Here is a 24,344-nt window from a genome sequence, read left to right as displayed (position 1 = left end):
CATTGGGTGACACTTTTGTTAGATAACAAATTGGCACAGTTATTACCAGGGACATGTAGATTTATTTCTAGGAGGGGTAAAACCATTGGAAATTATTTAAATTATTTTAAAGGAAGTATTTACAAGAGTGGTATTAATCAGTTGTCTATGGAAGGCATGCCTTTGGTAGTTTGCTTTCCTTGTGAAAATTGTTCAGCATGCAAAAATGTTGTAAAAATTAAATAATTTTCATCTGTAAATACTTGTGTTTTTGACATTCATTGTTTTGTTAACTGTGTTTCAGAGTGGGTCATTTATCTAGTTGAATGTTCCTGCTCTGCTTTTTATGTGGGACAAACCTCAAGACAATTTAAGTCCTGTATATTTGAACATTTGTGTGATATCAGAAACAAACACATGTTGAATGTATTGTACAGACATGTCCTTTCACGTCCCACAGCTAAACTTAGATTTACTGCTATTGAGCGTGTTGGTATTGGAAGTTCTAATAAATTGGGATGGCGTAGTCTGTTGAATAAAAAGAAATGCACTTTGATTAAATTAGGGGCGTTATTTTCCCCTGGCTTGAATGATGCATGCTAATTGGTTTAGTTTAATGGAGGAGGGTCTGAAGATATTTTTATATATAAATATGCATTAGGTGTGTGTGTGTGTGTGTGTGTGTGTGTGTGTGTGTGTGTGTGTGTGTGTGTGTGTGTGTGTGTGTGTGTGTGTGTGTGTGTGTGTGTGTGTGTGTGTGTGCATTGTAAACCAGCACTGAAGAAGGCTTGTGCCGAAACTAGTATGCTGGTTATGTTTTTTGCATTATTTAATTTAAATAAATGACTCAGTCATTGTTTTTTGTGCTGGACGTTTTTCTGTTATTGATTTTGCAGTCAGATGCTAACCCATGAGTTTACAGGTCTCTTTCACAAAGATATGCAGGACTCGTATTCAGTGGTAGCCCCTGATAGTCTCCCAGGGTTGTCCCTTGGTACTACCTTCCACCTAAACCACAGTGGCCACAGACTCTTCCCACTTATGGTGGGGGGCATCTTTTGAGAAATATGGTCCAAGGCACGTGGTTTCCTGCAGAGACCAGTCTTCACATCATCATCCTGGAGATGAGAGCAGTCCCGTTAGCATTGCAGGCTGTCCAGGATGCTCTCCTCACAGGTGTGATTTCAATCCAGGTAGCCAATATGTCTGAGTTGTGGTACATCGACAAATGTGGAGGAACACAATCCTACCAGTGTCAGAAGGCCACGAGAGTGTGGCAATGGATGTTTTCTCACCACTTTTTGATAGCAATGTACATTCTGGGGAGGTTCAGTGTTCTAGCGGACAAGTAGAGCAAGTCCATCTTTCTTCCTCGTGAGTGGTCCCTTAGTCCAATAGTGGCAGATCAGATTTTAAGTAGTTGGGGCCAACCTTGCTGTGTTGTTTTTTTTTTTTTTCTCCCCCCTACAATATGAAATGTAGCAGGTACTTTGCACTTATCTCCAGGAGGGGTCTCCAGGAGGGGAGTTGCTCTGATCCACATTTGTTCCCCTCGACTCTTGTATGCCTTTCCTTCTACTCTTCTCATCTTGAAATTTCTCCAGAAAGCATTGGTGAAGAAGGCCGGTAATGCTCAGTGCTCCTTTTTGGCATCAACATGTGAGGTTTTCCTTCCTCTGGTCTCATCTGATTCACCCTTCTTGGGTGCTGGGGTCCAGTCCAGATCATCTGTCTCATCCATCCATGTCACCTCAGCCGGACATTCAAGTTCTGAAACTGACCATATGGTTTCTCCATTTCTGATGATGGCTAGACAGTCCAGGCTTAATTCTCAAGTCATTCACATTTTGACTTCTTCACAAAGACCTTCCAACAGAAGATCTATAAAAGTAAGTGGAAAGATTTTGTATCTGTGCTTCCAGCAAAACCTTGGATCCTTTTTCAGCACTTTTTCCAACTATCTTGGATTTTCTGGCATTCCTCTTTCATGGTAGAGTCGGCTACTCCACAATCAAAGTTCAGCTATCAGCCATCTCCAATTTTTTTATTGGGGAAACCACTCTCCCATCACTTCCCTTTGATTGTCTCAAGCTTTTCTTAGGGGGTACGTTCCTTGTCCAACCTGCAGCTAAAATTGACTTAATTTTTTTTTTACTTAGTTTTGGGGGCCATCGTCTATGCTAGTAGCGTTTTGGAGTTACACACACTGTCTAGTAAACCCCCTGTTCAGTTTTCCACAAGGACAGAGTTGCTCTAAGAACTGTTGCTTTTTTTCTTCCAAAGGTGATTTCTGAATCACCTCTCAATCACTCTGTCATTCCTGTTTTCTTCCCATATTTCTCCAGTAAAGGTAAATACATGTTTTATTTGCTGGATGTACATAGCTAGCTTCATTTTTACTCTCATCAGACTAAGATTAGAAAGACTGATCAGTTATTGGTTTCCTTTAGCACAGCCAAACTGGGAAAAGGGCTAGCTAAAACAAATTTTTCACTGGTTATTTGATTGTGTTTCACATGTCTACAAAGAGAAGGTTTTGTCCTTACGTAGACCTCCTAAAGCTCACTCAACTAGATCTATGGCTACATCTGCAGCTTTCTTCTCCAGAATGTCACTTAAAGACATTTGTGCTGGTGAGCTGTCTGATCCAGCATCCATACCTTCATTTCCCACTATAAACTGGATTTGCAGTCAATGTCAAGAGCCTTGTTTGGTTTAGCTGTGCTCCAGAAAATCTATTCATGAGACCTCCCAAGTGTGGTAGTAGCTGGGGACTCTGTCCCATCCGTTGAGGAATGGACAGAAGAGAAATCATCAGATACAAAAGTTATGTGCTTACCATAATGATAGATCTGCGTTGTCTGCTTCCATCCTTAGTCAACTTCCCTCCCTCCTTGATTTTTTCCATGGCTCCTGAAATGACTGTACTTTAGCTATCATGGCTTGATCATGTACTCTTGAAGTTCTATGTTTGGCAGCTGATTTTTTTTTTCATCCTACGAGGTATTTGTTCTTAATAGTTCTGGGGGTAATTTCCTTTATACTGGTATAGGGGCAGCCTCAGTCAGAAGTAATTCTGTTTTTGTGGGGGGTTATGATTAAGGCGAGAAGCCTGAGCACTGGATCCAAAGTCTGTGAGTGGCTGAAGTTGGATCCGAGATGAATCAGTTAACCTACCTGTTGAAGAAGAATAGAAACAGACAACACAGATCTGTTATTTTATGGTAAGTACATAATTTTCATTTTTTCTTCACTGAGAGTTGGGTGAGTCTACTGTTAGTAAACTGTCTCTACAACAGGAAAATTTGCTTAGTAAACAGGAAACTCTGACAGCTGGTTATTTTTGAAGTTATGTGCTTGCTTGGGCAGAACAGAAACTGCATTTATTATTTAAAGTGCAAGGTATATATTTTTATAGTGCTGGTAGTCTATTTTATAAAATGGGTTCACATATAGCAAGAATATAACAGTTATTGGTTTCTTGGTCTCCCTTGTAGCCTTTAGATATTGCTAGTCTCTCTGGCAATGAATACACTGCTCTATTTTAGTGCTGACTGATACCTACTTAGGTTCATAGGTTCATACTAGGCTATCTGCCCTAGGGCATTTATAAGCCTAGCCAGAGTGTGTTTGGCTTTCGCCACCCATTTTAAATTAATTCTGCTTGCCCTTTTTCGAGGTTAGTATACTGTGCCTCTGTCTAGCAGTGACACAGAAGTGATACCCGGGGTAAACCTACGATCTCCCATCCACTCATCAAGATTCCTCTTGAAGAGGGTCAATGAGGGACTCTGCCTAACCTGGACTTGGGATTTTATTCCAGAGTGAAGGGAGCCTCTGGGTTATGAATATGTCCCTCCAGCATGACCTATTTATTTCAGTGCTGATTTTCAAGTCTCTCGAGCGCATAGCTCGATGGGATTTGGATTTTCTGAGGTGCAGCATGTCCATTAATTCCGGGTTGGACATGGCTTTATACATCAGGCACAGATCGCCTCTGAGCAGGCGGTATGCCACTGAGTAGAGCTGGAGTTTCTTTAGCCGGGCAGCATATAGCATCTGTTTGAGCCCTTTGATCCTCTTGGTGAGGTACTTTTGGGGTCTTTCCAGTTGCTGCAGGTGTCTGGTAAGGTACATCCCAAAAGGGGCATTGTACTCAATTATGGGCCTGATGAGGGATGAGTAAAGAGGCACAATGACCTCCCCTGATCTAGATGTGAATCCCTTCATGATTAGGTGGGCTATATAAAATGTTTTTCTAACCACTTTGGCCACATGGTTGTCAAATGAGAGATTGCTATCAACTTGGGTCCCCAGGTCCTTAATTACTTCTTCCGTACTTAATGGATTACCACCTATGTGGTAATTTGTGGGCACTTTGTTTTTGCCAAAGGGGATGACTATACACTTTTTGGCATTTAGCTTGAGGCCATGGCTCTGGCACACGTCTGTTTCTATTAGGCCCTTTTGGAGGATGCTTGTGTTGGCTGGAGAGTCGATTATGGTGCCCAGTTTGCAGTCATCTGCGAACTTGGTCAGCCACAGTCCTTCCATGTTGGCCTGTACCTCCGAGAAATATATACCAAACAAGAGAGGTCCCAGGACTGAGCCTTGTGGGACACCACTTGTAACTGGTTTGGAGTCTGACATGGCTCCAGCAATTCTAACCATGTGGGTTCTGTCTTTGAGCCAGTTTGCAACCCATCTAGTGACATAGGGGTTTATATTTAAGCTGGTGAGCTTATCTGTAATGCCCGAGTGGGGTATTGTATCGAAGGCTTTTGCGAGGTCCAGGTAGGCTGTGTGGACCACCTTCCCCTCATCAATGGCCTTGGTGACTCTTTCAAAGAAACTGACCAGGTTTAAGAGGCAGGATCTGCCCTTAACAAAGCCGAACTGGGTAGCATCCAGTGGCTGTAGGTCCCCAATATCTTTATTTATGAGGTCCATGATGATCCTTTCCATAGCTTTGCAGACAAAGCTAGTCAGGCTTATGGGGCGATAGTTTCCAGGATCTGTTGAGGCACCACCTATGTGGAGAGGGACCACTGTTGCTGTACGCCACTCTTTGGGTACATATCCTGTAGTAAGGCTGAGATTGAACAGTAGTTTTATGTTTGGGTTTAGCTCTTCTTGGAGTTCATGAAGGTCGCAGCCCGGGACATCGTCTGGTCCCATTGATGCTGTGTTTCTTGCTTTGGAGAGGGCGGCTCTTACCTGAGCATCTGAGATGTCAGGGGGGCAGCACACTGCTGGGATAGATATTTGCCCTTTTGGTGGGGAGGGGGAGGAGAAGTTTGCGCTGAACCTGTCAGCTAGGATGTTGGTAATGTCTGTGGGTTTGGTGTATTTTTTGTCATTTTGGACTAATTCTGAGCATATCTGGGAATTCCCACCCAGGTTCCTGACATAACTAAAGAAAGCCTTGTAATTATCCTTAGTGTCCTGTGCAATTTTTCTCTCTAAGCTGGCCTTAGACGATTTTATGATTGCCCGTAGATTTTTGCTAATACTGATCAGAGATGCCTTCCCTTTTTGGGATTTTGCTCTATCATGTAGTAGTTCCTCCTTCTATTGTATAGTTTGTTTATGGCTGGGGTCCACCAGACAGGACGTCTGCCTTTCGAGGATTGGGTCTTGGTTTTATTTGGGATTGCATGATCCATGCATTCCTGAAGGTGTTCATAGAATGCGTTTATAAAGGATTCTGTGGTCTGGGCCGTATTTTCCACAGGCCCGGGGGCTTTGAAGGATTCCACCTCGGTTTTGAGGAGTGTGAAATTTGCTTTAGAGAAGTTTTTCACTTTGGCTTTCTGGGCAGGGGGTGGGGTCGGGATGTGAATATCCAGTGAGATTAGTTTATGGTCTGATCTTACCAGTGGGGGATACACTTCTGGTCTGGAGCATAGAGGTCCCCATGTTGGTGCTGATCAGGTCCAGTATGTTTTCCCCTCTTGTGGGAGTGGTAACAAGTTGTTCCATGGCATTTGAGTTTATAAATTCTAGGAACCTTTGGGCTAGGGTGTTGGAGCTAGAGTAATGCTCCCAGTCTGTGTTTGGGTAGTTGAAGTCGCCCAATATAATGGTGTTTGGAGAGACCTGCATATTTTCCAGTGTTCTCAGGAAGGCCGAGTGGGGTTCCTGGGTTTGGGAGGGTGGTCTGTAGCAGGCTATAAACTGGAAGGCAGTTTTACCCACTGTTAGTTGCACATGGATAGTCTCTGATGCTTCGTGCTGTGCCACCAACCTGGAGGTGTGGGTATCTTTGACGAATATTGATACTCCCCCTCCTTTTGTGGTTCGGTCCAAGTTTTGGGGCCGAAAAGCATGGTATGAGGTATAACCTGGTAGTGCTGGGGTGCTCTCGGGAGCCTTGAACCAGGTTTCTGTTACTGCACAGATATAGATGTTCTCCATGCTAAGGTGAGTTTCGAGTGTGTGCATCTTGAGGTTTAGACTTCTGGCGTTGAGTAGCATTACTCTTAGTTTCTTATCCCTTGTGATACCTATGGAGGTGGGTTTGTCTTTTGAGCCTTGCCTAAAAAAGGCACTATGGGGGTGGCAAGAGCCTTTGCCAATATCCGAAAGCCCAGGGGTGACAGGTGCACGCCGTCCCTAGCGAAGCATCATGGCTTGTCGAGCATGTCATCCCAGGCTGACAGGCATTGGATCCCCTTTGAATGACACCAATACTTAAGCCAATTGTTGAAATTGATTATCTTGTCTTCATACTGTGGCATCATTCTTGGTGAGGGTAAGATGCTACTCAAGGTCAGGGTCATACCGGCCTGGGCTACATGCTCAGAGAGCTCCTCTATGTCTCTTTTCATGTAGTCCAGGGAGGTACGTCTCAGGTCATTCACACCAGCATGGACAATGACTGAGTCATATTTGTACTTGCCTTGGAGTGACCTGAGTGCTTGTGTTATGTGGCGGATCCTAGCGCCTGACAGGCAGCTCACCATGACCTTCTCCTTGTTCAGCCTGGTGAGCGGGACGTCAGTGTGCCTGACGATAGAGTTACCTATTACAAGTGTATCAGGTGTGTTGTTTAGCCTTAAGAGCTGTGACTGTTCGGCACACTGGCTTTGTGAGCTATGTGTTGCACGTTTGACACTCCCAACTTCCTCATACAGTACCACAACTCCTCTCTAGGCACCCCGTCATATGCTTTCTCTAAATCCACAAAGACAGAATGCAACTCCTTCTGACCTTCTCTGTACTTCTCCATCAACACTCTCAGAGCAAACATTGCATATGTAGTGCTCTTTCCTGGCATGAAACCATACTGCTGATCACTAATCATCACCTCCCTTCCAATCCTCCCTCCCTCCAACCCCCCTATATTTTTCTAATCTGTTTGCCAGGTTGAGGGTACTTGTTTTTATATACCTAGTATTGACCTTTTTCAGGGCTCTAGCCTCCCTTCTTCACTTAGCTTGAAAGCTCTGAAGGGCTTGGCATCCAGATTGCTGATTTTTGCACCTGCCAGCTTGAGCTGTCAACGGTCTGGGCAAGTGGAGTGTGTTCTTAAGCTTTGCAAAATCTGGCTGGCCATTATTTCCTGTGCCGAATATAACCCATATAGTTTAAGCTACTGCAGAAGTGATCTGTTTGAACATCTGCTGTTATGGTAAGTTTACCAACATAACTGTAATTTCCTGAAAGTAGTCTGGCAAGGGAGGAAGTGAGAGTTTGACTGCTGAAGAATCTTTGATGGCAGCACACACTGAAGTGGCGGCGAGGACACAAGGATAATAGAGGGAGTGAAGTGGAGAGCATGGAAGTTGAGCATTGGAGTACCACAGATGGGAAGGGAGAGGACTGAATGTGTAGCAGTGTATGCAGCAGCAGAGGGCAGGTGTAGTGAGACCAACAGACAAGGGAAAGCATCATTTAAAGTAGGTAACCATTGTCTTGTGAGAAGGAAAAACAGGAGCAGGAGGTAGTGAGGAATATATTTAATATGTAAGGAAGAAAGGCAGAAACTCTATGCAGACATGGACTTGCTCAGTGGTTTGATGACTACAGCAGAGATAAGGAAGATGAATGAGTTCAGTCTGACTGAATCAAGAAGTGAAGATGGAAAGAAACCATGGAAAGGGACCTTTAGATCTGTGGATGGAGCCAGAGATGGGATGAATGTGTACAGCTGATTAAAAGTAAGGTTAGATATGTGAGAAGGGAATTTCCATCTGTTTCCCTCTTTCTGATAGTTTGAGCTATGTTATTTATTGTTGTTCTTTGGATGGAGAAGGAAATGATCTTCTGGTATGAGAAAGGGGTATGAGGTGCAGTGGCAAAACAGAATAAGAAGATTTGAAAGAAGAGTGAAGTGACTCAGAGGTAACCCACTAGTTAATCGTAGATCAGGTGTATGTTAGGTTCATAGGTGTGTACTAGGCTAATGGCCATGGAGCCTTTACAAGCCTAGCCCACAGGATTACCCTGGTATCGTGCCACCAGACCGTAGTTCCTAGTGCCTCTGTCGCGTAGAGCCACTGGAGTGATCCCCGGGGTGAATTTTCTATTTCCCATCCACTCATCAAGATTTCTCTTGAAAAGGGCCAGTGAGGTGCTCTGTTTGACTTGTATTGGAAGTGTACTCTGTAGCATGGGCAGTCTCTGGGTTATGAACCTGTCCCTCTAGCATGTTCTGTTGATTGTGGTAATGAGGTTGAGGTCTCTGGAGCATTGTGTGCGCTGAGTGTTTTGCATATTGTGCAGATTATGAACACTTACCCTTTCCAAGAGGCATCCTAAAATGTCTTTACATAATTTTAAGGGGTGAGGGTATGTTTTGGCTTGATGACAAGTAGACTTCTTAGCCAGGGCATTCCTGAGGAACTTGATGAAAGAGGAGATTGTGCACATTGCTCATTGTAATGTTGCAGGATTTCTGTACAGCTTTAAAACTGAAATATTATTTATGATCTCAAGTGTAGGTATGTATTTGTGTTAATGGGAGACTGTACTCTGCAGGAACCTGGATTTGCTATTAATATCTAAGAACCATGACGGTTCATGAGGGAGCTAATACCATTAGAAGCTGAAGTTTTCCCAAGTGACGTACTTTACTATTAGGATCTACTTTTATATCTAAGTTGCCAAACTTCCTGATCCTAGTTTCCTCATCACTCTACCTCACCTCCCTGTTTAACAAGCATAGCAACAGCTAACTGATTTAAAAGTGTTTTGAAGGGGATGCTGTCTGTACATTCTAATGTTGGGACCATGCCTGCAAACTCCAGTTTCCAACAGTACTACTTCCAGGATCACAAAAGCACACAGGTAAGATAACATTTTTTTCCCTATTCTTGGAGCTGATGTGAGCTTGGAAGTAGTATATTTACTTATACATTCTCACCTTAACCAATATTTTGGTGTGCAGGCTGAGGGAAGCACAGCCCTCCTTGCAGAAATAATTGCATTGTAGGATTGTGCCTATTCAAATTTCCTGCAGCAGTATAATGGGCAATTAGGCTAGAGGGTGTGGGATCTTGGTGAATCAAAGTAAACCTTTGTCATTATATTTATTGCTGTTATATTTTGCTGTTTCTAGAGGAAAGGGAGATGGTAGATTGTTGATCATGCTGTATAGTAAGTAGTGTGGGTTTAGTCAAGTGATGCTTACGATACCTATATGGCTGACATGTAATGTGATGGATGATAGATAGTGGGGTGTTACTCATAAATAAAGAGGGGAGAGTGAGCTCAAAGGGAGTAGATATGGTTAAGGAAGAACAGCTGAATGTAAGGGAGCAGTTTCAGGAAGCACAAAGAGTGCATGTCCAGGAATGAGACAGACAGGAAAAGAGGAATGCATAAGTGAATATGATGAAGTAGGTGAGAATCATGAGTTAGTTGAAAGCTTGAGAACTTGTGCTTGGTAGGGCATTGCGATTTTTAGTTTGAACAAGACATGATGGTTGTCTTGAGCAATCTGTTGACTGGGGAGCAAGTATAGGGTTTCTACTGAATCCAAATGGCCCTGAGAACCAAGCTTGGAAGATTAGGGTAACAGGTTTTGATGAGAGAGTGAAAGGGAACTGGACAGAGATGGCAAGCATATGTGGAAAAGAGAGGAAAGAGGGCAGAGATGACTCAGGTAAGTGGAAAAAGTATGTTGAAATTCTTAACATAGAATGTAGATTAGCTGAATAGTCTGATTAAGAAGGAGACAGATATGTGTGAAATTAAGAAGGTGGAACAGAGATGATGACGCTGCAGGAATTAAAGCTAAAGAATGGGCAGTGAAGCAAATTTAGGGGCAAAGGTTTAGAAGGGCTTTGAGATTACGGTGGAAAAGTTGGGGTTTGCAGAGATGGTAGTTACGGCTACCAGAGCTCTTCTGAAGAAGAAAAGGTACTCAAGTGAAGAGGGAAGATGGGTATTACAGAGAAATTTGGAGAGAGAGGGGTTTTGGTAGATGTTCTTATATATCACTGTTGCAGTATTCTTCACCTTAAGAATATCCTGCCAAGGATAGCCCAACATCTGGCCAGTATGCCAGAGCCTTTAGATCTTGTATGCACCATATGTCCACCAGTCTGAATGCCATCATCGATCATCAGTCTGAAAACGCTTTTTCTGTGCTGAATACCTAGCCAAGAGACAAGTGCGCCCCTTTGGGGTATCTTTTTTTTTGGTTGTATTCTCTTTTGGTTACCTGGAGTTCACATCATCCAAAAAGGGAATATGTCAGTGTGGGAGGCAGATTCCCCATAAAGATCATCACGAACAGTGTCTTTTTTTGTTTGGGTGCTTTCTGCAACCATACATCCTGCAGCATTTGTAAGGCTTTTGCGCCTAAGATTCTTAGAAGCCAGTTGTCTTCTCTAGCCATCAGTCTAGAGAACTAGAGGCTTAAACTGTTAACCCAGGGTAGCATGGTAGAATCAATTAATTTTGAAGTACCGTTAAGTAAGAAGAAGGCCAAGAAAACTTAGCCGGATTCTTTGGCTGTGCAGCCTCCACCAGACATTTCTATAGAAGCAGATGATAGCTCTGTAGGCCATCTGGTGTCCACATTGGATTCCTCTGCCACGACCCTGTCTGAGGCTGCCATGGATCCTTCCTTTTGCTTGTTGTCTGAGACTTTGCAGGCATCTGCTACAGACATCAAGGGGAACCACTGTTGTTTATCTCGAAGGGGCCAAGAGGATTTCACAGATTTTGGATATGGAAGAGGTTCTGAGTACTCTTACTGAATCCCGTCGGGGTTCAGAACCTACAGTGTTTGTTAAGGCTGACGTCCCTACTAAGAAAAAGCAGAAGACTAAGAATACTTCTTTACTCCCTAAGGATCCTCAAAAGGAATGGCAGGAGTTTACCTGGGGCCTGTTTAATGCCTTAATGGCCCTGAAGTCTCCCCAAGGAGTTTCTGTGCCTACTCCCCCTTAGACTTCAGATCCTACAGATGGCACAATGATCTCAATTCCTCAGAAGAGGATTCAGAATCTGATGAAGGGTCATTGTCTTACTCTTCCCAGATGCCTTAGTCTTCTTTTGAGGAATTGTCTTTTGGGGACACAATAACTAGAATGATGGAATACTGTAAGTGGGATTTTTCTCAGGTGTTTGATATCCAGAAAAGGTGTTATGAGTTGCTTCAGGTGTATAGACCTACTAAACCTTCTGCAGTACCTCCTATGTTGGCTGCTTTGTTAGACACCTTTATAGCTGCTTGTAAGTCTCCTGCTCCAAAGAAACCTGACAGGTTCTGTAAGGTTCCTGAAGATTGTTAATTCTTATTTAAATGTCCTTCTGCTGACCCTGCTGTAGTGTCAGTCTCCTCTGACAAGCCTTCTAAGCTTTTACCCTCTTCCAAGATTCTGTCTTCAGATAAGGATAGTAGAGCAATAGAGAGGATTTGTAAGATTTATACTGCTTCTACTTTGGCCTTTTGGGCCATCAATTACCAGACCCACATGACCAGATATACCCTGGCCTTGATTGCCCAGGCTTCTCTGAATATATCTGACCTCCCTGATTCTGAAGGTAAATCTTTTGCTTTATCTATTTTGAGTTCTACCTCTCAAGTGACTTGCCACTCTATCAAATGCAGCTTTGATGCTGTTGATGCCTCTTCCAGAGCTGCTGCCTTTGGGTCTGTCATGAGGTGTTACTCTTGGCTTCATCTACATTATTTACCTGAAGACATTAAAGCCAAGTTGCAGGATGCTTCTTTAGATAATAAAAATATTTCTGGGACTGCTGCTGCTGATATGTTTGTCCCTTCAAGAAAAGGTAAAAACTTTGCAGGACCTTAAACATATTTTTGTCTCTCCTATCCTTAAGTTCCATAGGAATTATCCAACCAAGCCTGCTTTTGTTCGCAGGCAGCCTCATCAGGCCACTAAAGGCAGGACAAGTGGTAGGCAAGCTCCTCCTGCTAAGTCGTTTCAGGCTTCTATGGGCCAGAAGCCTCCTTTATCTGACAGGCCTGCTTCTCTTTGAAATTTTGCCCCACCCCCCCACCCCACCCCTCAGCCAGGTTCCCTTGTCACTTTGGCTCTCCCTCTGTCTTCCAAACTGGCATGTCATCACCTCAGATTCCTGGGTTATGTCTATCAGCTGTCAAGGTTACTTCATGGTGTGGAAGTCTCTCCCTACGTTTTCCAGGGATTCCCCAACCTCCTCTGGAACAAATTCCTCATTTCTCAGAGGCCCTTGGTGGACCAGGGAACTATTCAACTTGTCCCTCCTTCGTAAGTAGGTAAGGGATTTTACTCCAGGATGGCCCTGGTTCCCTTGAAAGGAGGGCATTTTGAGACCTATTCTGAGTCTCTCCTTGCTCAACACCTTTCTCAAGGTTCCTTATTTTTATATGCTTACTGTTCCACCCGTGATTCCTTTTGAACTATCCCAAGATTTTTGGTGTCCTTGGATCTGAAGGATGCCTACCTTCATATTTATGTTTAACCTGTTTTCATGAAGTTTTTATGCTTCTGTGTTTCATCTCATTTTCAGTTCTCTGCTTTGCCCTTTGGCCTTTCTGCTGCCCCAAGAGTATTCACAAAATGCCTAGCTCCTGTCATTGCCTTTTGTAGGCTCCAAGGCATTCAGATGATGTTCATCGTGTTTCATTGCTGCAGTCATTACACTTGGGTTATCCTGCCGTCAGGCGGTCCCGCAGTCGGCCAGAGTTCCAAAGTCTTGGTTCGACATCGGTTGCTGTCACTTCTTCCCTGACGTCAGTGCGCCAGGGGTATATAAGATGCAGCCGACGCCATTTTCTTCAGTCTTTCTTGCCGCGCGGTGCTCGAAGCAAAAGCAATTCGCAAGTGCCGGTCGGCTGACTCCTGAGATTTTCAAATTCGAATTTCAGAACCAAAGTCTTCAATAAAGCTAAGTACCCCGTTGGGGAAACTTTTTCTTGCCTCAGACCGATGTCAGTAAAAGTTAATAATTGCATTTCTTGTGGGAAGCAAATACCTCATAAGGATTTTCATTCTTACTGTATTCCATGCCTAGGCCCAGACCATGACGTCACTAGTTGTCAATTTTGTGCTAGATTTAACAAGCGCACTATTAAACGTCGGTTTGATTTTGCTCGCCATTATTTTGGCCGAAGGTTCAATTATACCATGCCGTCGGAACAACCGACGACCGGAATACACAAAAAACGCAAAGACAAAGATAAGGACAGGCATCTGAGGTCCAAAACTGACGATGAAGCCTCTTCTAGGCCAGTTGCCGGTTCTCAATGAGGCGCATTCGCAGCCCCTGACACCCGCTACCTCAGAGCCACAGGCCGTCTCCGACTCCCACGTGGAGATTTCTAGGCCTCCGGAAACTCAAGGTATTGGGCCTACGGAAATTAACCCCTCAGATGGGTCCGGAGCCGCTGAGCAGGCATCGGCTTCTGAGGGTGTTTTCAGACCTTCACAGCCTACCATCAAAACAACAACCAAGTCTAAAACGCCATTAAAGACAAAGAAACAAGTACAGCATTCACCTGGGCAGGCCTCCATGCCTGAAAAACAGATGCTCAAAATGGCCAAAGACCTAATTACTCTGATCAGGGGTTCCCATCCCCCTCCTGATAAAAGGCCTAGGCAGGATACAGACTATGATTCCTCTGACCAGATTTCCATTTCTTCTGATTCCTCTTCAGACCAGGGATACTCTTTACCCCCCTATGAGGACTCTTATGCTGAAGAATCTATCCCTTCAGCCTCTCCTCCTGAGGATTACTCTTTTGGGGAAACTGTACATACCATGAGGGAGCATTTCCATTGGGAGAATTATTCAGAATCCAAGAAAAGGCTCAGAGATTTTCTTTTATTGCCTCAGCACAGGCCCCTTGCTATTCCGCCTGTGTTAGATATTGTGGATGATGTGTTCTCTGAAGCCAGTTTAACCCCTGATTCTTTGCCCCCAGCACCAGTCAAGCCAGATAGGTACTACAGAGTCCCTGACTCTCACAAATTTCTTTATAAAAACCCTGCTGCTGACCCAGAAACTATTTCCCAAGGTCCCAAAGGGGTAAAGGCTTCCACTGCTAAAAATCCAGTTCCCTCTGACAGGGATTCTAGAGCATTAGATAGATGGGGGAAGAAAGTTTACACTTCTGCAACTTTAGCAGTAAGGGCTTTAAATTGCCAGTTCCACATGCTTAAATACCAACAATATTTAATGTCTCTGTTAAAACAGAAAATGCTTACAAGCTCAGAAAGTCCTGACTATAAGGAAATGCAGGATTTATTGCATGAAGCTGAACAAGTGGGAAAACATACTCTGCAATGTGGTTTTGATTCATTAGAGGCGTCTTGTAGAGCCGCAGTTACAGGCTCTGTGATTCAAAGGCATGCTTGGTTAAAAGAACAAGGTTTACCTGATCATGTTAAGGCAAAATTATTGGATGCTCCTTTACAGTTTGATATGTTGTTTGGTGTTAAGGCAGAAGAGGTATTAAAGAAAATGGAGGATAAGGCAAAATCTATGCAAACAGTGAAGGATTTCTTACAGGTACAACCACCTCGATTTAGCAGAAATTGGCCTTCTAAAAATTGGTCCTTTCCAGTGTCAGACAGACCACAAAGAGGCAGATACAGATGCCTAAGAGGCAGATCTCAGCCCCAAGACTCTTACAGACCACGACAGTGGAGTGCTTCTACCCCAAAAGAAGGAGAAGACAAGTCACAACCTTATAGGAAACAGTCCCAATGACTTCCCCTCTTCACATGCCAAGCACTTACCTTTTGGCAGCTCCCTTAGGGGGAAAACTAGCTCTTTTTTCACAAAAAAAAGGGTCAAATGGGTTCTGGATATTGTGTCTCAAGGTTACAGGTTCCACTTTCACACTCTACCAAGGCCAAAAGGAATGCCAGATCTGCCACGAAATCAATGGGCAGAGGCACAAAAACAAATTACTGCCCTCATGGACATGAGAGCTATTCAAAAAGTGCCACAACAGGAACAAGGACAAGGATTTTACTCAAGACTTTTCTTGGTCCCCAGAAAGGACAAAGCCTGGAGACCCATACTGGACCTATCTACTCACTTACCTGGATGTTCCGAAATTCAAAATGTTGACATTACAGCAACTTCTTCCCATGCTGGGCAAGAAGGCTTGGCTTGTTACTTTGGACCTCAAAGAGGCATACCTGTATGTCCCAATTAGACAAAATTGCAGAAGATACCTCAGATTCATAGCTGGCACAATGCATTACCAATTCTCTGCACTGCCCTTTGGCTTGTCTACTGCACCCAGGGTCTTCACAAAATGCCTGGCACCAGTAATTGCATTTTGCAGACAAAAAGGAATTCAAATATATCCCTACTTGGACGACTGTCTTATTCAAGCAGAGAGTAAGGACATTCTTCTAAAGCATCTGGCATTTGTAAAAAGATTACTAATTTGCGTAGGGTACACAGTAAATGAAAAGAAGTCAAAACTAGTGCCCTCACAAGAGATAATATTCCTGGGTGCCAGCTTAAATACAACTGCCCAGATGGCTTATCTCACGCCAGACAAACAAAGACAACTGACTCAGTACTTTCAATTGATGGCAACAAAACCCAACTCCCTGCAAGAAAAATTCTGCAGGCCTTGGGGTTCATGGCGTCCTGCATACTACTAATACCATATGCCAGACTGCATATGAGGAAATTACAGTGGTACCTAAAAAGTGTTTGGACTCAACACTACTAAAGACGGACAAAACCACAGTTATGTGGTGCATAAACAAGCAAGGGGGCACTCATTCCTATCCCCTCTGCAGACAAGCCATGACTTTGTGGGACACAGCACTGACCTATCAAGTTCATCTGCAAGCACAATTCCTGCCAGGAAAGAAAAATACTCTGGCAGACGACTTAAGCAGAAACATCATGGATCCTCACGAGTGGAAATTAAATCCACAAGTATTCAGCATGATAACACAAAAATGGGGGTGCCCAGAAATAGATCTTTTTGCCTCCCCTCTGAACTGCCAACTACAGAAATTCTGCACAAGGACTTACCACACACAAGCATGGAAAGTGGATGCTCTCTCGTTCAGCTGGAAAAACCTAAAAGTTTATGCCTTCCCACCACTGCCTCTCCTTTCAAAATTACTTCTAAAAGCCAGACAAGAAAGGCCAAAAATGATCCTGATTGCCCCAGACTGGCCATGCCAGCACTGGTACCCAATCTTAAAGAACTTGGCTCAAGGCCCAGCATGGATTTTACCTCAACTTCCTCATCGTCTGACTCAACAAAACAATCAGATCCTGCACAGCCAGCTCAAAACCTTAAACCTGGCTGCATGGCAGATTACTTAGCCAAGCAGCCAACACCTCTCTCTAAAGCTGTTATGGATATCATTTTGGAGGCCAGGAGGCCCAGCACCAGGAAATCCTATTCAGAAAAGTTGAAGAGATTCTGCGCCTGGAACCAGGCTCAAAGCTTTGACCCTCTTGTTCCAAATATTCCTCAGATATTACAATACTTAACTGAGATGCTGGACAAAGGCCTATCCTTTTCATCCATTAAGATCCACGCCTCTGCCATCTCAGCTCATTACAACATGGATCCTCCTATTTTCTCTCATCCAGTATTAAAAGAGTACTTCAGAGGGGCTAAAAACATAAGACTGCCCCGGAGAGCACCAACACCAACTTGGGACCTCAACTTTGTCTTGGAAAAACTAACTTTACCTCCTTTTGAGCCAGCCAATTCAGCAGAATTAAAATATGTGTCATGGAAAACTGCTCTGCTTCTGGCAATAACCCCAGCACGAAGAGTCTCAGAGTTACAGGCACTGATGGCAGTGGAACCTTTCATCATTTTTCATCAGGACAGGGTTTCTTTAAGAACAAACCCTACATTTATGCCAAAGGTGGTATCCAATGTGGCTCTTAACCAAACTATTCACTTGCCAACATTTTATCCAAATCCCCAGAATAAAGGGGAGAGACTTCTGCACTCATTGGACATACACAGGCAGTTACACTTCTACTTGGACAAAACAAAGGCTTTCAGGAAAACTGAGCAATTGTTTGTAGCATATGCTGCAGGATCACGGGGAAAGGCTATTTCAAAGCAGACCATTTCAAAGTGGATAGGACACTGTATCCGTTTCTGCTACACACAGCATGGAAAAACTGTACCTAGCAACATTAGGCCACATTCCACCAGGGCAACAGCCACTTCAACTGCCTGCCTTAGAGGAGTACCTACCAAGGATATTTTGGAAGCTGCAACTTGGAGTTCAGTGCATACCTTTGCCAAGCATTACCACTTGCCTCTTTACTCTAAATCTAGAGCTGGCTTTGCCACTGCAGTGCTGCAGGGCCTCATAGCCACCCCGAATCCTTTATAGACCCAGCCACCCAACCTCAGCTTTGGGATTCAACCCAAGTGTAATGACTGCAGCAGTGAAACACGATGAACATTGTACAGTTTTGTACCTACCATAAATGTAGATGTTCGAGTGTATTCACTGCTGCAGTCCAGGTTACCCTCCCTCCATCCCCACTTTCTTAGCTGGGATTTATCTATACCTTTCTACCCTATACAACCTATGTGGTGTATTTGCTTGTAACTGAAGGTATTGTTTTTATTTTTTATGTATGTTTTATTAGCAATATGTATTGCCTACCTATTTGGGGGCACCTGACATCTGGGGCAAGAAAAACTGAAGAAAATGGTGTCGGCTGCATCTTATATACCCCTGGCTCACTGACGTTAGGGAAGAAGTGACAGCAACCGACGCCGGACCAAGACTTTGGAACTCTGGCCGACTGCGGGACCGCCTGATGGCAGGGATAACCCAAGTGTAATGACTGCAGCAGTGAATACACTCGAACTTCTACATTTATGGTAGGTACAAAACTGTACTTTTCCTTGTCTAATGATGTGTTGCTTCAGGCATCTTCTCTCAGTTGCCTGTTACAGGATCTGGAGTTGACCTAATCTCTCTTCAGAGTCTGGGGTTCACTATCAACTTGCAAAAGTATGCCCTGACTCCCTCTCAGGATCATGTGTATCTGGTTTGCAGGATTCAGACAGTAGCAATGTTGGCCTCAATGCTTCTTCTTGCCAGATTGCACATGTAGAAACTTCAGTGGTACCTCAAGTCAGTTTGGCTTCAGCATTGACAGCTTCTGGTTTGCAGAGTACCTGTCCTCCCTTGTCTGAAGTGGGAATTTGAATGATGGATTCAGCAGCTTACCCTCAACCCAGACCTGCCCATTCAGCCTCTGGTTCCTTCTCAAGAACTGTTCACTGATGCTTCAGACATGGGGTGAGGGGGGGACTTCCTGTGGTCACCTGAAAGTTCAAGATCTCTGCCCCCCATCAGAATTCAGACCATATCACTATCAAAGAGATGAGACCTCTGATTCTGGCCCTTCAGAGTTTTCACCCCATGCTCTCTCCAGGCTCTCTGAAGTTTTACACAGACAACACCACAGTTATGTGGTATGTCAACAAGCAGGGGGCCAAAAGGTCTTACCTTCTCTGCAGACTGGCTCTTCACACCTGGGATCTACCTCTCAGTTATCAATTAACTCTTCAGGAAGTGTATATTCCTTCAGAGCACAATCAAATGTCAGACTGTTTGAGCAGGTTCAAAACACAGGCTCACAAATGGATGCTTCACAGTGATGTGTTTCTGGACATAGTCCATCAGTGGGGTATTCTTCAGTTAAATCTTTTTGCCTACCCTCTAAACAGGCAGCACCCCCTTTCTATTCCAGAGTGCCATGCCATCTGGTATGGAAGACAGATGCCCTTTCTTTTTCTTAGAAGGGGATGTTTCTTTATGCCTTCCCTCCCCTTCCCCTACTTCCAAGAGTCCTGCAGAAGATTCAGTTGGACTTCCAAAAATCTTGCTAGTGACTCCCTTTTGGCTAAAACAGCACTGGTTCCCCCGTCTTAATGCATCTGGCCAGAGGCAGTCACCAAAGATTACCTCACCAGTTGGACCTCCTCAAACAGGACAGGGGGGTCTCTCATCCGTCTTCACTTGTCTACTCTTCAGCTGACACTGTGGGTGATAGGGGTTTGATACCTTTTAGGTACCTCTTTTCTGAGGATGAGCTCAGGATTTTACAGGAGGCAAGAAAACCTGCAACCAGAAAGTCTTTTATGTCCAGATAGAAGAGATTTTCTGTCTGGTGCCATGCTCATAACCAGGACCCCTTTTCAGTGGGGGTCCCTCTGGTTCTGTCCCATTTGTGTGAATTGGTCCTGTCTGGTCTGGCCTATTATTCTGTAATGGCCCATTTGTCAGCTATTTTTGTCTGTCTGCCCTTGAATCCTCCTTTAACTTCTTGCTTTGAAATCAAAAATTTCTTAAAGGCATCCTGCACCTTAGGCCCCAAAGAAGTCTATTCCTCCTCCATGGGACCTTAATTTTGTTTTAGAAAAATTGACCCAGGTTCCTTTTGTGCCTTGCAGGTTCAGCTTCTCTGCAGCATTGTACTGCAAAGACTGTCTTATTGCTTGCTCTTACTTCTGCTCAGAGGGTTTCTGAGCTTTAGGCCCTTATTCCTCCTTTTTTGTTTTTTTCACAGGGACAAGGGTGTCTCTTCATACTAATCCTTCTTTTATGCCCAAGATTATTAATGAGCTGTCTTTGAATCAGGCAGCACAACTTCCTTCCTTTTTTTCCCGTATCCTCAATTTGCTAGTGAGAGGGTCATTCATACCTTGAATTTGCATAGACAGCTCAGGTATTATTTGGATAAAACTAAGGCCATTTGCAAGTTTGACCAGCTTTTTGTTTGTTTTCATACCAGGACATCGAGTTTGGCTTTTCTTAAGCAAAACATCTCCTGGATATCTAAGGCTATGTCTTTTTGTTATTCTTTTCATGGCAAGTGTCTGTCTTCATCAGTCAGAGCTCACTCCACTAGGACTGTTGCCTCTTCTGGTGCTTCCTTCAAGGGGTTAGACACCAGTTCCATCCTTGAAGCTGCTACTTGGTCTTCAGTGCATACCTTTTCTAAACATTTTGGATATGGTTTCTAGGGCCATTCTGTATGGGTTCACTGAGAACTCTTCCCAGCATTCCATCCCCAGTCCTTTTCTTGAGCTTTTGTACTCTCCCTAACATGCTGAAACACTGCAACAGTGATACAAATACTGCACCAGTGATGCAGAAGAATATAGTACAGTTGTGTAAAATCTTACAGTGATGGCAGGAAGTACTGCCAGCCATGCCAGGAGAAGTAGGGCAGTGGATGTATAATGTATGCCAGCACAACTAGCTGGAATTTTGTAAAGAATTATATGTCATTTTTGTATCAAACTGATTTGTACAGATGCTTGTGTTTAAAAATGTATTTGTAAAGTTGCTTGCGTTAAAATGTATCAACAGTGTTTCTGCCGGACAGAAAAGAAATGTACATGCATTATTGTAACTGTCTACATGTATGCATTGTAACAGCATATTCTGGAAGAGAAGAGGTTAATCCACCTGTCTTTAAAAAAATACTCCTAAAATTAAATTACTTTATAGGTTAAGCCATAAAGATGTTATCTTACAGTTTTGAAGGGAGTCAGAGGCTCACTGTCTGTACTAGAGAATAGTTTGTAGGTCCTATAGGAAGAGTAGAATGGTTTTATTGTTTTTTGGCTTTCAGATGCTGCAACAGATCTTAGAAAAGCTCCAGGTATGTATGGTAGTACATAGATGCTAAACCCTAGCAGCTTCTAGTGTGGAGGATAGTGTGGGAATTAAAAGTCAGATGACCAGATGTATGTGATATAATTCTGTACAGAAATAATGTTTTAATATTGAGGATACTGAACTCTCAGGAGCAGTCTATTCTTGGAAATCTGACTAGAAAGACCCTCACCCACATCATCTTGCCTTGTTGTGTTCAGTAAGTAGGAACAGTAATTCTCTGGATCAGTTAGGAAAAGATAGTGGGACTAGCTAAATACTGTTTTTCTGCATCTGTGTGAAACTTTCCATCAGTGTTATTTTTAATATTTCCTGTGACTAAAACTGGTTTTTACTGTAAGTAAATATTTAGTATTTTCATGTTCTTTTTTATTTAGTATTTTCATGTTCTTTTGTTATTTATTATTAAATATATTTAAACTTTTATGGCTGGTCCTTTATTTAATTTTTGAGAATATTTGCACATATTTATTTGGTGATAACTGTGGCCAGTCCTGAAAGCCTTGCTGTTTGGTCAACATTACCATTTGTATTAACATTAACTTCACTCAGTATTACTGGATAGCCTTTTAAGAGCTTTGTAGTAACTGACTGGTGGCAGTGAATCTACCTTATAGTGTGGACAGAAGGTGGCATAGCTAGTAAATCTGTACCAGCCTTTTCCGTGTGTGTGTGTGTGTGTGTATGTGTGTGTGCGCGCGCGCAAATTAAATCTCAGAGTGTGTGTGTGTCAGCTATTTGGAGCAGGAACATGAAGCACTGGTTTCTCAGTGCCAGTGGTCCTTACTTGGGACCTGGGGAGAGACAGATAGAGAAACCCAGACCCCCCCTGGGCTGTGTGTGCTCTCTGTGTGCTCTTAAGGGAGATTATGCTTGATGCAGAGAGGTCTTTATCTGGCAATACTGAGTGTATCCATTTGTATTCCAGGTGAACGTGCCCCTCTTCAGTGTCAGTGGTGAGGATTCAGGCTCCATGATTACTGGCCCAGAGTGGGGACATCCCATTTACCATGACAGTAGATGTCCTTCCCCTGTAGTATTCGGTCCCTCCCGACAACCCCCTTTTTCTTTTGGGCTTTGCTTGGCAGGAGATCCCTAAGGTGAAGAATACTGCAACAGTGAAGAGAAAAGAAGAGAAGGACATCTACTGTTATTTTAAGATTTTACACAATTGTACTTTCTGTTCCTCAAACCAAGTAACAGTGAGGGAAATATATTTAAAGAGTTCTTTACCAACTTTTTAAAAACACCTTTATTAAATTCAGACAGTTTTAACAATGTCATCAGTATGCATGCAGTTATAGAAAAGAAATCAAACCATTCTAAACATTTTTTTAGTTTCCTGCATTGTACATTTGTTTTCTTTTTTTAATCAATTACCATTCACTCCATTTCATAAATTGCTCAAGTTCTGCCTTCCCTTAAATTTCACTTTGCAATGCCTTACTATGTATAGGCAGTTCAGATCTTGTGTCCCAACTTGAAAGAATAATTTCCTTTTTCATTTGCTTGTTTCTCTTCTTTTCTGATGCTGACAACTAATGATATTAGTTGGAAATGCAACTAGAAAACGGGTGTTATCGAGGGACCTTTTTTCATTCCATAAAGAGGTGTGGTGAGAGCAGAGTTAATTGCATGTACCAGGGCTGGGATCTGTTTTATGGATTACTTTGTTGGGTTTTTTTTACATGTGCCAATTTGTTTCATTGGCCATTTTTCGCATTCATTATATGAGTGGTGGGCTTGCAGTTAGCTGTATGAGCTAGTACATTGTTTTTCTGGTGACAGTGATATTTATACTGTAACTCATAACATTCTTTATGGCAGTGTCTCAGGTAAGTGAATTATCTTTAGTGAACTGTATTTTGATGAGTTAGATCTAAGAAATTTTGTTTCAGAGAAATTCTGTGTTAAGTACGGATGACCAGCTAGACTATGGTGAAGCAGCATCACTTCTGTTAACATTTATTTTACAGCTGGTTCTCCTGTAATATGGATTAGACTGACCTATGACAGTTTTAAGAATTCACCCAAATCTTACCATGGAGTAACTTGTAGAGTAACTTATAAGTCTTGACCTTAACCAAGTTGGTCTTGCATCCCCTCTGTACCCCTTTCTGGGCCACTGATGCATTGTACAGTTGTAAATATGTATTTGTATAAAGTATTCATTACATTGTTAGAGTTATGCAGTGACTTCTGTCTTTTACTGACGTTAGATGTGCTGGCATGTTTTTGCCTTCAGGCACAACACATCAGGAGTCTAAACCACTGTCCTGAAACTACACAAGTGCAATTAGCCCCTCTGTGGTACTTTGTATTTCGTAATGCATATTGTGTTATAATGTTGCCCTCTACATTGCTATCTAGCAGTGTGCCTTATTCTCCTGTACCTGGTTTCTTACCTCCATGCCTTATACCACAAGCACAGATTTGGGTTGCTCAGATAATATCTTGGCTTTAAATGATGTTTGATTGTTTTGCTGCAGAACTTTGTATGTTTTATCCGTAGCCATATGTGTTTACATTTGTGTAATGAATTACATCAGTAAACCAAAATAAACCAATTTATTGTGAATTTTTGCACAGGTCTTTCCTCCATCTTTCAGGGAATTGCCACCTCCTTCACTGGACCTTTTTGACCTGAATGAAACCTTCTCATCAGAAAAAGTCAGACTTGCTCATATCACCAATAAGTGTAAGTAGGTCAGATTATATATCACTATTAAGTTTGCATTAATGTGTTTTTTACTGAAATTTTAAAAGGACTTAACTGCTACTACTCAGATCCTATATGACATTTCCATAGATGTATTTTTGCAGTTTTCAGACTTCATAAACAAGTCTGCTGTAAGTCTGATCAGGATGGCAAGTTAAAAGTTGTGGCACCTCAAGTTGAGAAAGTAGTTGTGTTTTTTTCGACCTTTAAGTTTTGACAACTCTGCTAAGTGTTTGCCGACTGAAGTGCCAAGCACTACGAGTAATACAGCTGACAATGTAAGACTATAAGCATGACAAAATTCTTGTTATGCTGTCAAAATTAAGGAAGAAACTTGCTGGTGTAAGGGAAAGCATCAGGTGCATACAAAACAATACACAGACCCTTAAGAGGAGAGTACCTTGATAATGGCACAGCCCTCCAAACAGTCTCATCAGTTGACACTTCAAGGGAATTTTTGGAATAAGTGCGTTTAGAAGATTGTGAAGGTGCTGCAACTCTAAACTGATGTTTTGTAAAAGTCC

The 24,344-nt window shown here is 43.0% G+C and overlaps 1 protein-coding gene across 1 annotated transcript in view; it reads left to right on the top strand.

Annotated features, from left to right (window-relative positions):
- Positions 1-24,344, top strand: part of IFT52 (intraflagellar transport 52) — a 906,963-nt gene that overhangs the window by 811,276 nt on the left and 71,343 nt on the right. The window contains exon 12 of the mRNA XM_044090140.1: positions 23,691-23,799. Coding sequence (XP_043946075.1) covers positions 23,691-23,799 — 109 coding nt within the window. The remainder of the gene's footprint in view (positions 1-23,690; positions 23,800-24,344) is intronic.

Source organism: Protopterus annectens, chromosome 12.part0 (assembly GCF_019279795.1).
Source record: "Protopterus annectens isolate FY-2018-M chromosome 12.part0, PAN1.0, whole genome shotgun sequence".
NCBI classification, from domain to species: domain Eukaryota; kingdom Metazoa; phylum Chordata; order Ceratodontiformes; family Protopteridae; genus Protopterus; species Protopterus annectens.
Note: the sequence above shows the minus strand (reverse complement) of the source record. Positions and strands in the feature narration are given on the sequence as shown.